This window comes from Myotis nattereri (assembly GCF_964212035.1).
Source record: "Myotis nattereri genome assembly, chromosome: 8".
Taxonomy (NCBI): domain Eukaryota; kingdom Metazoa; phylum Chordata; class Mammalia; order Chiroptera; family Vespertilionidae; genus Myotis; species Myotis nattereri.
This window is the reverse complement of record NC_138083.1, coordinates 14,604,005-14,619,043: the sequence shown is the minus strand read 5'-3', so window position 1 is coordinate 14,619,043 and position 15,039 is coordinate 14,604,005. Positions and strand designations below refer to the sequence as shown.

Genomic DNA, 15,039 nt, shown 5'->3' with positions numbered 1-15,039 from the left:
TAGTCATCAAAAGTTTGATTTCTCCTTATCTCTCCTGTCTGCCTCATCCTTAAGGGCTCCCCCCTCAGGGGATAAGATGACTGCAGTAGCACCATCCACATATCACATGTCCAGAAGAAGAAAAGGGAAAAGATCTTTCCCAAAATCTCCTATGAAATCCTTCTCCAGACTCAATGTTCCAAACTAGGCCCCCCACTACTCCACAACTCAGGACAGAGCCTTAGAGCCAAGAGTGTCTCTAACCTCCCCAAATCAAGGACTACAGGGGAGGTAAACACCAGGCTTGCTTCTAAGAGTAGGGAAGTGACTGTTAGAGGGGAATCACCACCATTAGAATGTTGTGGAGCAATGATTTGGACCCAGACCTGTCTGTCTATTCACATAGTAGTTATTGGGTCCTTGCTATGGGTCAGGCACAATTTTGGATGATGGAGGCACAAACCAGTCCTCTCACCCTCCTGCTATTGGTTCTGCTGGCTCTCAGGGCTAAAGCCTTGTTTTCACAAGACCTTAGAGCTGGACAAATGTCCTCCTAACCAGCTTTTCTAGATTTGAAGCAGCTCTATGGCTCCAGGCTGATCATTTAATTTGTCTCTCAGTTCCTCATCTGTAAAACTGAGAATAATGATACCTTCACCAAAGTTATCAGAATGAAACCATGGACTCTGAGAAGAAATATACCTGTCGGGAAGGGCTCCTCCTGGCTACTTGGACTCAAATTCATAACCAGAACCTGGCAGCCATTGCTGACCCAGGCCTCTCATGCATAATGCACCTTAGGGAGGCACAACAGGTCAGGCTGCCAAGACTTCTTGCCATTGGAGCCAACGCTTATAAAGAAGTTTCTGGAATCATATTTCGACCGAGATATGCCCTGTTCATTTGGAACTGTGTGCTACATCCTCCTTTGCATCTTTACCAACCAATCAAAGTATCTCCATAAGGACCAAGTGGGTGCATGATTCTAACCAATCAGGACAATGCTAAGTGGACCAATTAAAATGTATAAATTTGGATTCAGCATTTGCATAGAAATAGACCAATCAGGGACCAGGGCAGGGACTTTATAAAAGTGGGCCTCTCCTTTGGAGAGCGAGTGGGAGTGCACACCTTTCGGTTTCCACCCAAGCTGTGTTTCTCTGGTTCGAAAACGGTCTCTCCTTTTAACCACCTCAGATTGTGGACTCCTGTTGGCATTGGATTGGTGGCAGGGACCATTTGTTAACAAAATAAAAATGGCTTTGATGGGAAACATGAGGAAACTTAAAGCAGTAGATACTCAACCTAATGGGCATGGTAGTAAGTCAACTCTCATTTTCATTCCATTGATGCTATGATTTGGATTTCTGTACATTACATCCTAATTTTATTGTCTCAGGCTTTATAAAGTCATTTTAGTGTGAATACTGCTCCATAGATGCTAGTTCACCCTCTCTACTCAGTCTGCAACTTAATTTTTTATAATCCAAATTTTTCACCTACTGTATTTAAGTAGGTGGGGGTGGAGAGATACCTGCATTAGAACTTACCCAGTTCCTAATTTGTCCTGAAATCTGAGCAAGGATTCTCTTAGGAATTCAAGCAAAGGTACACCATAGTGTAGGCAGCTAACAAGGTACGAGCTGAATGCATGCACATTCTAAAGATGGGGCAAGTCAGTAAACCTCACATTCCCAGAGGGCCCCCACAGATTTATATGCAAGGAATTATTCAGTCCCTCAGAGCAGCGGATGGACCTGAGAATCTTGTGTCTGAAGAAACCAAATTTTTAAATTTATGTTGTAAACTCTAAATTTCCCAAAGCCCATGCTAACTGGTTCCATTCTTTTTTGAAAAAAAAAAACACAAAACAAAAAAACATGTTTTTTTTTTATTTATGTTGTAGAGCAAGAGGGAGAGGAATAGATAGAAACATCGGTGAGTGAGAAACATCAATGGGCTGCCTCTTGCATACCCCCTACTGGGGATTCCGCCTGCAACCCAGGCATGTGTCCTGACGGGAAATTGCACTCAGGACCTCTTGGTTCATGGGTCCACACTCAACCACTGAGCCACACCGGCGGGGCTCACTGGTTCCATTCTACTGAGCCTGTTGTTTTAAACAAAAATCCAGTAAAAAAAAAAAAAAAAAAATCAGCTTCGGTTCCAGATTAGCTGAAATGCAGCTAGTTTCAAGGCTGGAGAGTAGAAAGAAACAAAATATCAACCAAGCTCTGAGACAGAGCTGGAGCCAGGCGGTTTTCCTAGCCCCGCAATTCACAGGACACAAGAAGGTAAGTTTCCCTATTTGGCACACTTTTGCCACTTCAAGCCTGACCCACACCCTCAACTCTGGCCTCACTTTTAGTTTCAATCCCCACTTAACGTAAATTGGTTTCCTCTATGTATTCTTTAGGACCAGCTCAGGCACTTGAGCAGGTGGAGCTCAGCAGAGGTTCTGCGGGCTTCCCCCACAGTCCAGGCGGGGTTTTCCTGGCGCCCTCGCGGGGCAGCCTGACTTCCCCTCTGCCGGCCCACCCCCGCCCCCGACACGGCACACGTAGCCCACCCTCCTACTAAATGACCGCCTCTCGCCGGAGAGCCCACCCACCCCCGCGTCCCAGGACGGAACTTGGAGGTTTTATCCAATCAGAGGTCCCACTAGCCCCTTGGGCGGGAGTCTATGATCCGGTTGGACCAATGAGAACTTCGGCGTAGATTGGCCGCGGTCTTCTGGGAAAGCGCCTCTCCCGGAAGTCGCCCTCTCCTCTGAGCCACACGTAGGCGGAGCTAGCCTGCGAGCTCGCCGGGCCACTGGCTGGCACAACTGCCATTCACGGCAGGTGGGCGGGCGCTGTCGGGGCGCTCCGGCGAGCAGCGGAGGGGCGCGGAGCCTCCGCAGGCCCGCCCCGCGACCTCGGGCCAGTTCTCCGAGGAGCTGTGGTCCGCGCGGGGGGCGCCGGGAGGAGGACCGCCAACGCCAACGCCAACGCCGATCCGGGCTGACCGAGGTCGCCGCCCACGCCGACCCCGGCCTTCGCCGGCGCAGGTAGGTGATCCCCGGGCGGGCAGTCGGAGGGACTCCCGAGACATCTCCCACGTGTGTCCCCCACGCCCTCCATTGTCAGGGTGAAGCCGGGTGTTGCCCCTGCCCGGGCGGCAGCGCTGCTGATCTGTGCCAGGCTTTGGCCTGTGCGAAACGCTGGGCAGTCGGTGCGCTTGACGATGAAGTGCCCGTGCCCTGGAGCAGGTTTGGGTCCAGGAAGAGCGTGCTTCCCTGGTTCGGTTGACAGCCACTCGCCACCAGAAACGGGGCCTGTTTCATCCCAGGTCCAGCCTCAAAGACCTGAGGGCGGGGACCCTGGGAAGCGGCGAGCTTCAGAGCCTCTCCGGTCCTGCTCGTTTCCAGTCTCCTTTTCTCTGACTTGATGGAGGCGGGCCCTCAGCCCCGTAAGTGACCCACGTGCCGTGGTCCGGGGTCGTTGTGTGAAGCCTCGGGGCGGGCAGGTGGTTACCTGTGTTTGGAAAGACCACTTGGGGAACCCCACGGGGGCTGGGAACGGGGGCGGGGAGCAGAGGCGGGTGTCTGAGATCCGGGAGATGGGAGAGGGACTGAGGTTATGTCCAGGCGATGAATGGGGCTCTGAATTCCAGCAAGACAGAAACTTGGGCCCCTGAGCGGAATTTTCAAACTAGCATCCGGGAATTGTGCTCCGAGAGCCTTGGTTTCAAAATGCAGGAACTTTAAAAAAAATAAGCCAGTAAAAGGTCAGCATAATCTTGACAACATGTCTTTAAGGGCTACACACGTTCTTGTAAATGATCAATTAGGAGTGTGCTTACTTTCAAGTCCTTGACTACACCTGTTTCAATTTTCTTATTAAGTATAATTGTTGTTTAGTGCGACTCATACCCTCTCGCCCATTTGTGGCGACCATTCCGTGAGGCAATGCGTGCAAAGCATTTAGCAAATACCAGGCTTGACTCCAGGTTCATGGAGGGAGTGGGAAGACCAAAGTGGGCGTCTGGCCCCGGAAGTGCTCACCCCTAGGACGGTGCTCCCTCCCGGCGCCTGAGCGTCCTTTACCGGAGGCGGCGGCCTCCGCTTTTCTCAGCCCCGGCTGCTTCCAGGTCCTCTGTGTAATCTTTTATGGATTTCATTTTTTAAAAAAAACACTAAGGTCTGAGAAATGTAAGGAAAGGTTTAATATTTAACTTTGTAAATGTAAGCATATCCACTATTTCAGTAATGTTGGATTCTCTCTTAGTGAAATATTTTATGATCCGGTTGGACTAATGAGAACTTCGGCATAGATTGGTCCGACATGCAAAAAAGAACAGGGAACGATAACAGTTGTCCCGTACCCTTAAAAAAACAAACACGCACAAGTAATACTGTTTCTTTATGCTTTTGGACATTTTGTTTTTTTTTTTGTTTTTTTTTTGAGGGAAATGTAGCATCGCAGCTACAGTTGAAATTATGTTTGCCGCTCTCATACCCCTCCCCACCACCCCGTAGACTCTCTCTGGTTCTATCTTGTCTTTCCATTGTGGCTTACAGGACTTACCCGGTGGTGGGTATTTGTGCTCACAGATGCTAGGTGTTCTCCATTCTCATTCCCAGCCAGCTGCCAGGTTTGCTGTTTATAGCTTATCATGAGAATTACAGCCATCATTTTGGTTCTGCCCTTGTGGCATTTGTTCTCTTACCCTCTTAAGAAATGACTTTTCTTTAAAACCCTTTTTGTCTCTGGAGTGAACCCATGAAGACTGTCACCAACTCATGAGCTTATGCCATCTGATTGGCCTCTATCGGGCCACTGTTCCCTTCAACAAGGTCCACTGTCTTTACCGGATAAATTTTCCTCACTATCCACACTTTCAGGAAAAACTGACCTTCCATAGTCATGTATACTGGTTTATAAAATGAGATTTTTAAAATTCATAGTAATGGCTAGTATTTTCTGAGATGTAGGTATCAGGCTTTTCTAACGAAGCATTTTCTCACATTACAACTGTGCCACAAGTGGGAATATTTCCATTTTAAGAGGCGCAAACCGAGGTTTAGTAAGATGAGGTGTCGGCAGCCATTTGAGACTAGAGTCATCTCTCTATAGTATGTAATTAAGTGTTTTACCACCAATAGAAAAGGAGGATTGCTCTTTGTTAGGCTAGAGCGAAGCTTGGCATTCACCTGGGTTCTCTTCAACCTTCCTGCCCCGCAGCCCCGGCTCCCTCAGGTGCAGGAAGCACCTGGGTGGAGGCCTCCTTCGGGAGAGCCAGAGATGGCGTCCGTGGACTTCAAGACCTACGTGGATCAGGCCTGCAGGGCGGCTGAGGAGTTCGTCAACGTCTACTACACCACCATGGACAAGCGGAGGCGCCTGCTGTCCCGCCTCTACATGGGCACAGCCACCCTGGTGTGGAATGGAAACGCAGTTTCAGGACAAGAGTCCTTGAGTGAGTTTTTTGAAATGTTGCCTTCCAGTGAGTTCCAAATCAATGTGGTTGACTGCCAGCCTGTCCATGATGAAGCTACCCCCAGCCAGACCACAGTCCTCGTTGTGATCTGTGGAACAGTGAAGTTTGAAGGCAACAAACAGCGGGACTTCAACCAGAACTTCCTTCTGACCGCCCAGGCCTCACCTAGCAACACAGTGTGGAAGATAGCAAGTGATTGCTTCCGGTTCCAGGACTGGGCCAGCTAGTAGAGCTCTGGAGAGAAACACATCTCAAAATGTGGGGACACCAGTTCCTTCCTGTTGTTGTGGGCTACGCTGCCCAGGGTGAACTCTGCATTTACTCAAGTCCAAGGAGCCCCTTTACGAGTATACTTATTTGTCATAGTTGCCTTTTCGTAGTACAGTTTTCTATTTTTCTACTTGTCCAGTAGAGACCCTGGTTCTGGAAATTCTGACAAATAAATAATACTACAAATGTTGTTTCTTTTCTCCTGCCTAATGTGTTTGACAGGTTTTTAGAAGGTAGGTTAAAGGCAGTAATCTTAGTAGAAGGCACCTGCAGAGGTGTGAGGTCCAGGGGCAAGCACCTGCCCAGGCATGGGCGTGCACACAAATGTACTGGAGCTGGGCTTCATGGCCATCTCCACACTGGAATTCCTTGCGACACTGAAATTACCTTTGCTCAAGCCACACATCCCAGACTAACTGTATCCTAATGTCTGAGGTAGTGCTGGGCATTGGCATTTTGCAAAAGACCTTGGTGTCTCAGTGTGTAGTTTACTCTAGAAAACATCAGAATCACCTAATGTAGGTAGCTGGGCCCTACCTTAGAACCTTAGCTGAGAGGTAAGTGAATGAGAACAGGTAAAATACTAAAGAGCTAATAACTGCTTGTAAATGAAGCAACTATATTAACTGCTCTCTTATGAACAGAAGATAAAGAACTGCTTTTATGAGGAAGAAGTACTGAGGTTGGGGTGGGGGAGACATTAGAATTAGAAGCTAGTTTTATTGGCCCTGAAGACCAACTCTAATTGCATTTCTCCAATGTAAACAAATAAATAGAAACCTAGAAAGTTCCATCATCCTTGAACCAATAGAGGAGATCTCGTAGCCAAGTGGCTTCCCCAGTTAAATTTTCTCTGATAAGTGTGCTAGTTGGAGGTAGAGTAGCTAGGATTTCCCTTTGAGAAGGAAACTACGGCTGTGTAGGGTGGTACAGATGACAGTTTCCTCCTAATACGCTTCCCCTTCTCTAGTTACTGAAGCCCAACGTTGAGCGAAACAAGGTACCCAACTGAAAGAGGACTTCCCACTTGATTTATAGCTAAATAAATGACCAAGTCCCAGCCAATGTAGAAGGGTTGGACTTGTAGGGGAATATTGCTTCAAAAGACCTTTCTTCCTGTGCCCTGCTGCCTGGAAGGCAGCTTTGATGGCTGGACCACTGGCTCTGGCTCATTCTTGGGCCAGGAGGACAACTTGGCTGTACTCTAGAGCCGGGGTGAGGAACCTTTTTTCTGCCAATGGCCATTTGGATATAACATCACTCGGGCTATACAAAATTATCAGCTTAAAAATTAGCCTGCTATATTTGATGAAACATTTAATTAACTCACTCCTAATGCCTTGGCAGGACCAGACAAAATGATTTCGCAGGCTGGACTGTCCCCACCCCTACTCTAGAGGTAGGTTTATGTTGAGCTGGAAGGAGCCTGGGTCTCTGGTGACCATGTGAAACCACCAAAATGGTCTCAGTTTGCCTACCCCCAGCCTTAGAAGTAAATCCTATCTTCAGGCCATTATTGCTTCAGGGCCTGTGTCACGTACTGTAGCAAAACCTATCCCCAAGCAAGAAAAAAGGGTTGGAACAGGCGCTCTAGAGACCTAGAGCTGTGCTTCTCTGGACCATCCCCTGGGCATTTGCTAAGGATTTGGGTTCTCGGGGCCCCACCACTGACCAAATAAGCTGTCCATGAAGGCCCTGGTGCTCAATAAGGCTGGAGGACCACTGAATTTTTGGAATATCCACTCTTTTACTTGCTGGGAGACTGATCTGTCATAGGAGAATGAAGGTTAAAAAATGGGCATTGCAGGGACACCAACTGCGGTCAAATTTCATCTACTGCTCAGCATCTGCAAGCTTCAGTTTCCTCATCTGCACCCTGTGGTAGGATTTTACGTGGCATAAGTGCACAGTGTTCTTAGGACAGAGCCTGCTACATGGATCATGGTTACAAAGGTGAGCAGGATGGTGTGTATCTACTGAGCTTGGAGCTGACCACATTTAGATGCTTTCTGGCATTTTCTGAGTAGCTAATCTGAGTTTAAATGGTCCATTAGCACCCCCTCAGCTTTGCTCACTGTCCATTTCACCTCCCACCCATTTCACTTCTACCAGAGGTTCCAAGCACTCTGCCTTCACCACCTCCCCTCCCCAGGCCAGCTCCTGCCCCTCCCACCTCTGTTCAGTTAGGGCAGTGATGGTGAACCTATGACACGCCTGTCAGAGGTGACACGCGAACTCATTTTTTTGGTTGATTTTTCTTTGTTAAACGGCATTTAAATATATAAAGTATCAAAAATATAAGTCTGTTTTACTATGGTTGCAAATATCAAAAAATTTCTATATGTGACACGGCACCAGAGTAGAGTTAGGGTTTTTCAAAATGCTGGCACGCCGAGCTCAAAAGGTTCGCCATCACTGAGTTAGGGCCTCACCACTTCTCCCTCAGACCATCCAAGACTTCCCTCTGCTCCCTGCCCACCTTACTGCGCTACCACTGTAGCCTTCATAGAATTAAAACCAATTTGAACTAACAGACCACGCTTTGTCACAGCCTCCCAGGTGCAGTGTTGCCCCAGAGCTGACCTGCCTCAGGGACATGGAAGTAGCCATCATCAGGAGAGAGTGAAACAGAGAAAGCGAGCTCCCCTCCTCCCCTTCACACCATAAAGTCTGTGGATTTGGGCCGGAATAAAAACCCACACAGGGATTAACATCACCCCTAAGCACAATTAATTTTAAATGATCCTTAGTATTAAAATAATTTAAAATGTATAAAATTTGCAAAAATAAGTAGTAACTACACCATCTAGATTTGCCTTACAATTAATTTTCTATACCAGATTTAGAAATTTGTGTCCACTTTCATCTGTTTCACAGCCGGAAAATATAAACGGATCCGCAGCTTTGGTTTCAAGGTCTCTTTGCTGGGATGAAGGGAATGGATCGAGAAGGATGAGAAAACACTTAAAAAATTCAGACTTTCATTCCCAACTTTGTGAAAACCTTTGCCTGAATGTCTTGTAATCTCAAGAATGATGAAGGTGGGGGCAGAGTTGGGCCACCGAACTGGGTTCCTTTCCAATCCTGCCTGCCCTGCTCCAGCTCAGGGTCCCCTCCTTGGTTCCCACCAGCTTCCTCCACCCCCACCTGGTGGGGCAGGGCTTCTGTCACCTGGAAATTCGGTCCATCTTCCACATCCAGGAGCTGCCTATAAGACTAACAACCTTGTTGCAGAAACTAGAGGCGCCAATCCTTTGCAACTCCCCCAGCCCTTTGCAAATCCCTAGCCCTTTGCCAACCCCCCAGCCCTTTGCAAACCCCCATCCCTTTGCAACCCCCCAGCCATTTGCAAACCCCCCAGCTCGAGTTGCCTGTAAACTGCCCATTTTGCATACCCATTCTTATCCCTTTTGCCTACTTCCCCATGTTATCTTTGTCCTTCTACCCCAGTATCAGCAGCTGGCTTATGAGGGAGGGAGGTGGAGAGCAGATTTTTGTGGGTGACCTGCTATTCTCCCATACTGTCGGCATTATTGGAATAAATGCTCATGTATGATTCAGCCCTGTCTCTAGTGAATTGGCCCAGACCCATTGATTGTCTGGTTTCAATTCCATGTGGGCTTGCTCTGTATGCATGGACTTTCTGGAAAATTTGGCAAAAACTTAGTGATGACTGTCCTTAGGGATTGGATTCTAGGTTTTTAATGTGGGGACAAGGCATTTGGTGAAATAAAGAGCTGGTTAGTGTGCAAAATGTAAGGAGGTGCTGCTCTCAAGACCACACAGGAACAAGATCAGCACCTGAACATACGTGAAAGTGAGCACTTCCTTTCACTGTGTGCCTTAGTGCCCCACTCCCCTCACCCTACTCTCAACCCAGTTTAGAAAAGCAATGGAAACAATCTTGTGAACCAACTTTTCCACGTGGTGGTTAGGAGTGGGGTTGGGGCTGGAAGTGGTAGTGGAGGTAAGCTTGTGAAGAATGAGATGTTCATGGCATCCTGAAGGATGCCAGTGAATGGGGGGAACTATCTGTTACATAAGACAAAGATAATTTAACACTTAATGAGTTTATAAATCAGCAAGGCTTAGCAAAACAGGAACCTTGGAAAAGGACTAATGCATGCAGACCACAAAAATATAGATGGTCTATTTATATTGAACTAGGTGCTCAACCAGCCTAATTTTTAAGATGCACGTTATAAAGGAGGACTATAGTGGATGTTGTGGCCATTTTGAAATCCTACTTTGTAACTTATTTTCAGGGGATTGAACCCCTGCTCATCTTTGAGTAGACCTCCTGCTGGGTCTCAGGCAGAGGAATCCTATTGTCCTTGCAAGAGTAGCAGGTTCAGGGACCTGGCCCAGCAAACAGAAGCGAAGAACAGAGGGGAAAAGGAAGCCTCGATCCACTATGTGACTGAACCAACCCCAAAGCCCATGTACTCCACCTCCAGGCCTTCTGGGAGTCAGCACATCCCTCTTAACAGGTAAGACAGTTTGATGGGCCTTTCTGCAACTTGCAAAGTTGTCCAACAGATATGAGTCACCACTTTTCATTTATCATAGTGAGAATGGACCAACACATTTTGCTGTACTCCCTGTTGGCCCGGGTCCAGGAAAAGGAGCATTCCTGCTCCGTTTTGGGGGGATTTGATTGGTGCAAGTTCTTCAGAGGACAAGTGGCATTTAAAACTCACCTCCCTTATTCCTGAAGTTCCATTCCTATATGTATTTTGCAAACACAATTGCCCATATACAAGATAATTCATCGTAGCAGACTTTCTAATAATAGTAAAAGCACTCGAAGAGTCCACCAATAAGCAATTAAACAGGTTACACTATTTCCTCAGATGGATTATTGCATAGCCTTGAAAACAAGAGGCAGACCTGTCCATGATATGCATATGAAACAATCTTTGAGATTCATTGGTAATCAGACGGCAAAGTTCAAACACTTCTTAGAATATTAACAATAGTTGTTACAGGCAGTAAGAGTATCTCAAGAACTGTTTACAGATGAGGAAGTGGATTTGTGTTTTAAAAAAGGAGAGGGGTGAGATTCCATATAGTATAGGCTTGCTCTGTAGGCACGGGTTTTCTGGAGAAATTGGCAAAAACTTAATGATGGCTGTCCTTAGGGATTGGATTTAGGGTTGTTATTGTTTTTTGGTTTTTTAAATATATTTTATTGATTTTTAGAGAGGAAGGGAGAGGGAGAGAGAGAGAGAAACATCAATGATGAAAGAGAATAATTGATTGGCTGCCTCCCGCCCGCCCCCTACTGGGGATCGAGCCTGCAACCCAGGCATGTGCCCTTGGCCGGAATTGAACCTGGGACCCTTCAGTCCACAGGCTGACGCTCCATCCACTGAGCCAAACCAGCCAGGGCGGATTTAGGGTTTTAATGTGGGAACAGGCATTTGCTGCTATATATCCTCTTAGACCAGCGATTTTCAGCCAGTGATTTTTTTAAACATGAAACACCTGACTATTTAGTCAGGGGCACTGACCTCTTTTCCCTTAGATTGTCAAATAATAAAATGATGAGAGAGAGAGAGAGAGAGAGAGAGAGAGAGAGAGAGAGAGAGAGAGATTTGTTGTTCTACGTATTTATGCATTCTTTGGTTGATTCTTGTTTGTGCCCTGATAGGGGATGTAACCTGCAACGTTTTTGTATCAGGATGAAGCTCTAACCAACTGAGCTACTTGGCCAGCACTAGGCACCTGATTTTTTAAAAAGTCACTTTGGAGTAAAAAGGTAATTACTATTATTATTATTATCGGTTAATCAATAAAATTATACCTATTTTTTGTCAGATCAGCAAAAATACATGTATTTTTTGGTGTGGTACTCAATTTTATGTGTGCCATCAGATGAAAAAAGTTGAAAACCACTGTCTTAGACTTCATTTTTTTATATAGCATGCACATCTTGCTTTTTCATGTATTTATGAATTAGAAGTGTTGCAGCCAGAAGTAAAGGGCTGAAGTTATTGGGCAATGTGGGAAGTGGTCTCACTTCTCCCCACAGAATAGCCCAATCTGAGACTGAGCAGAGCAATGAAGTCTCCAAAGAAGTTTCATTGAAATATGCTGGGGGTAGGGTCTCTCAAAAATATAGTAAACCTTTGATTTTTTGGACCTCAATTTAACGAACTTTGGACTTAATGCACAAAATTTCCAGTCCGTATGTCATATGTGAAAATTAACACCCTGCTAATTTAAAAAGGCTTTTAAGCAAGATTTGCTTATAGTTAAATTAACAGATTATTGTTTTGTTATTAATTCATTGTTACTTTGAACAAATTTAGTGAATAGGCCATATGTTGGAAAAAACACTATAGTAATTTCTCTGACATAAATATTACATATCTACAACTATAGTCTACATATTTAAATCCAAGAGTTATCACTCCTAAACAATGTTTGGCGAATGATTAGCACATGATCATACTGCATTTTGAGTAGTAATTGGTTCTGTTATTGAGTGGCATGACTTTCTGTAGCAGTTATAACAAGTGCTGGCTGATTTTTCAGAAGTGTGCTAAGCCATGTCCCAGCCACATGCATTTGTTTACTCTCAGTGATTAGTGAATGCACGCATGTACTAGAACTATTCAGTGTAAGTTTAAAATTAAGTATAAATTTAAAATTATGTATGTACTAGAGGCCCGGTGCACAAAAATTTGTGCCCTCGCCCGGGGGGGGGGGGGGGTGGTCCCTCGGCCCAGCCTGTGCCCTCTCGCAGTCTGGGACCCCTCGGGTGATGACCACCTGCTGGCTTAGGCCCACTCCCCAGGGGATTGGCAGTCAGACATCCCTCTGGCAGCCCGGGAGCCCTTGGGGGATGTCCACTTGCCAGCGGGGAGCAGGCCTAAGCTGAAGTCAGACATCCTTAGTGCTGCTGAGGAGGCGGGAGAGGCTCCCACCACCACTGCTGTACTGGCAGCCGTCAGCCTGGCTTGTGGCTGAGCAGAGCTCCCCCTGTGGGAGTGCACTGACCACCAGGGGACAGCTCCTGCATTGAGCGTCTGCCCCCTGGTGGTCAATGTATGTCATAGTGACCAGTCATACCCAGTCTTTCTGCTGTTAGGGTCAATTTGCATATTACCCTTTTATTACATTGGATAGAAGCCTGGTGCATGGGTGGGGGTTGGCTGGTTTGCCCTGAAGGGTGTCCTGCATCAGGATGGGGGTCCCACTGGGGTGCCTGGCCAGCCTGGGTGAGAGGCTGAGGGCCATTTTCAGACTGGCCACACCCCCTTCAGGGTAGGGGTCCCCGCTGGAGTGCTAGGCCAGCCTGGGTGAGGGGCTGAGGGCTGTTTTCAGGCTGGCCACACCCCCTTCAGAAGTAGGGGGGTCCTGCTGGGGTGCCTGGCCAGTCTGGATGAGTGGCTGATGGCTGTTTGCAGGCTGGCCAAGCCCCCCAGTGGGGACCCTCACCCCATGAGGGTGTGGCCAGCCTGGGTGAGGGACTGATGGATGTTTGCAGGCTGGCCACGGCCCCCAGCCACCCAAGCTCCCAGTGGAGGCTGGCTGGAAGCAGGTATCTGGGATTTATTTATCTTCTATAATTGAAACTTTGTTGCCTTGAGTGGAGGACACAGCCAGCCAGGGCAGGCAGGAAGCTTGGCTTCCTCCATCGCTGGGGCAACCAAGCCTCCTGCTTGCTCCACCTCCGTGGCTGCCAGCCGCCATCTTGATTGGGTTAATTTGCATTCAGTCTCTCTGATTGGCTGGTGGCGTGGCTTGGGTGTAGCAGAGGTGCCGTCAATTTGCATGTTTCTCTTTTATTAGATTAGAAGATAGTAAAGCACATAGTTGTAACCCTAACCTTAAACTATGGACAAACGGAAAAGAGTCAATTTAACGCTAAATCTAAAATTGGAAGCCATACAAACATTGAAGTTGGGAGCGCCTGTGTCTCATATATGTGAGCAATATGGCATAAAAAAGCAAACTGTATCAGACATTTTAAAAAACAAAGATAAAATAAAAGCATTGCATTAATATGTGATGTAGGTGCAAACACTAATTCCAGAAATCATGCATTGGCATATGAAACTTCAGTCAAAGAAGCACTGTTGAAATGGTACCCACAACAACGCTCTTGTGGGGTTCCTGTTCGGACAATTGAGTTGAAATCCGCAGCAATTAAATTAGCAAATCATATAAAGACATCATTGAAAGAAGTGATGGATGCCTTTGGCTCTTTCTCAAAGGCACGGAATTATGAACAAAGGAATTTACAGTGAAATTTCAAGTGCTCCAAGAGAAGATACTGAACCATTTAGGCAACATTTAATAGAATGTATAAATAACAAAATGCTATTACAATCTCAGATTTAGTGTGACAAAACTGGTTTGTTCTGACATTCTGTGCCTGAAAACACACAAGCCTCCAAATATGAAAAATCGACATCTGGAAGAAAAATCAGCAAGGATAGGAGGCACTGCTTTGTGCCAATACAGATGGAGCGCATAAACTGACACCTGCCTGGCCAATGTGGCTCAGTGGTTAAGCATTGACCTATGAACCAGGAGGTCAGGGTTCGATTCCCAGTCAGGGCACATGCCCAGTTTCGGGCTCAATCTCCAGTAGGGGGCATATAGGAGGCAGCTGATCAGTGATTCTCTTTCATCATTGATGTTTCTATCTCTCCTATTCCCTTACTTTCTGAAATCAATAAAAGTATATTTAAAAATAAATAAACTGACACCTGTAATATTGGTGAAGAAGAGAAGTAGTTGAGGAAGATGTTGTACAGTGGTTAGAAGATGAAGGTGACCCTGGGTATCACATCATGACAAAGTGAAACAGATGAGGTGATGACCTTGGAAGATGAGGATGGGAGTGAAGATAATGAGGAAAAAGAAATAACACACCCAAAAATAACGTTATCAGAGATTGTACTTCAATAAATTAACATTTATTAACAATTCATCAGATAACAAAATTCAGCTTTATTATACCCATTTTCATAATTTTGGGGTGTTAATTATAAAAAAACACCAGACTTCAAAAGTTCAAACAAAACTTGATAGTTTTTCAAAGCAGGATTGTCTAAAGCAAGTGCCTCAATAGTGAACATTTCATGCCACAGTGGGAGTGTCTGGATATATCATCATCTGGAGACAATAATAGAAACATTTTTTGTTTTTATAAATTTTTTAATATATTTTATTGATTTCTTACAGAGAGGAAGGGAGAGGGATAGAGAGTTAGAAATATTGATGAGAGAGAAACATCGATCAGCTGCCTCCTGCACACTCCCTATTGGGTATGTGCCCGCAACCAAGGTACAT

At 46.2% G+C, this 15,039-nt stretch overlaps 1 protein-coding gene across 2 annotated transcripts; it reads left to right on the top strand.

Moving 5' to 3' along the window:
- The first annotated feature begins 2,838 nt into the window (after positions 1–2,838).
- On the top strand, positions 2,839–5,920 carry NXT1 (nuclear transport factor 2 like export factor 1). 2 transcript variants are annotated; one of them, XM_081097639.1, is made up of 2 exons: positions 2,839–3,429; positions 5,205–5,920. In XM_081097639.1, the coding sequence occupies exon 2, from the start codon at positions 5,265–5,267 to the stop codon at positions 5,685–5,687; it is 423 nt and encodes a 140-aa protein (XP_080953765.1). In that variant the 5' UTR covers positions 2,839–3,429; positions 5,205–5,264; the 3' UTR covers positions 5,688–5,920. The 2 variants fall into 2 exon arrangements, with proteins under 2 accessions (XP_080953765.1, XP_080953766.1); XM_081097640.1 differs by having other exon boundaries at positions 2,841–3,028.
- The last annotated feature ends 9,119 nt before the right edge of the window (positions 5,921–15,039 follow it).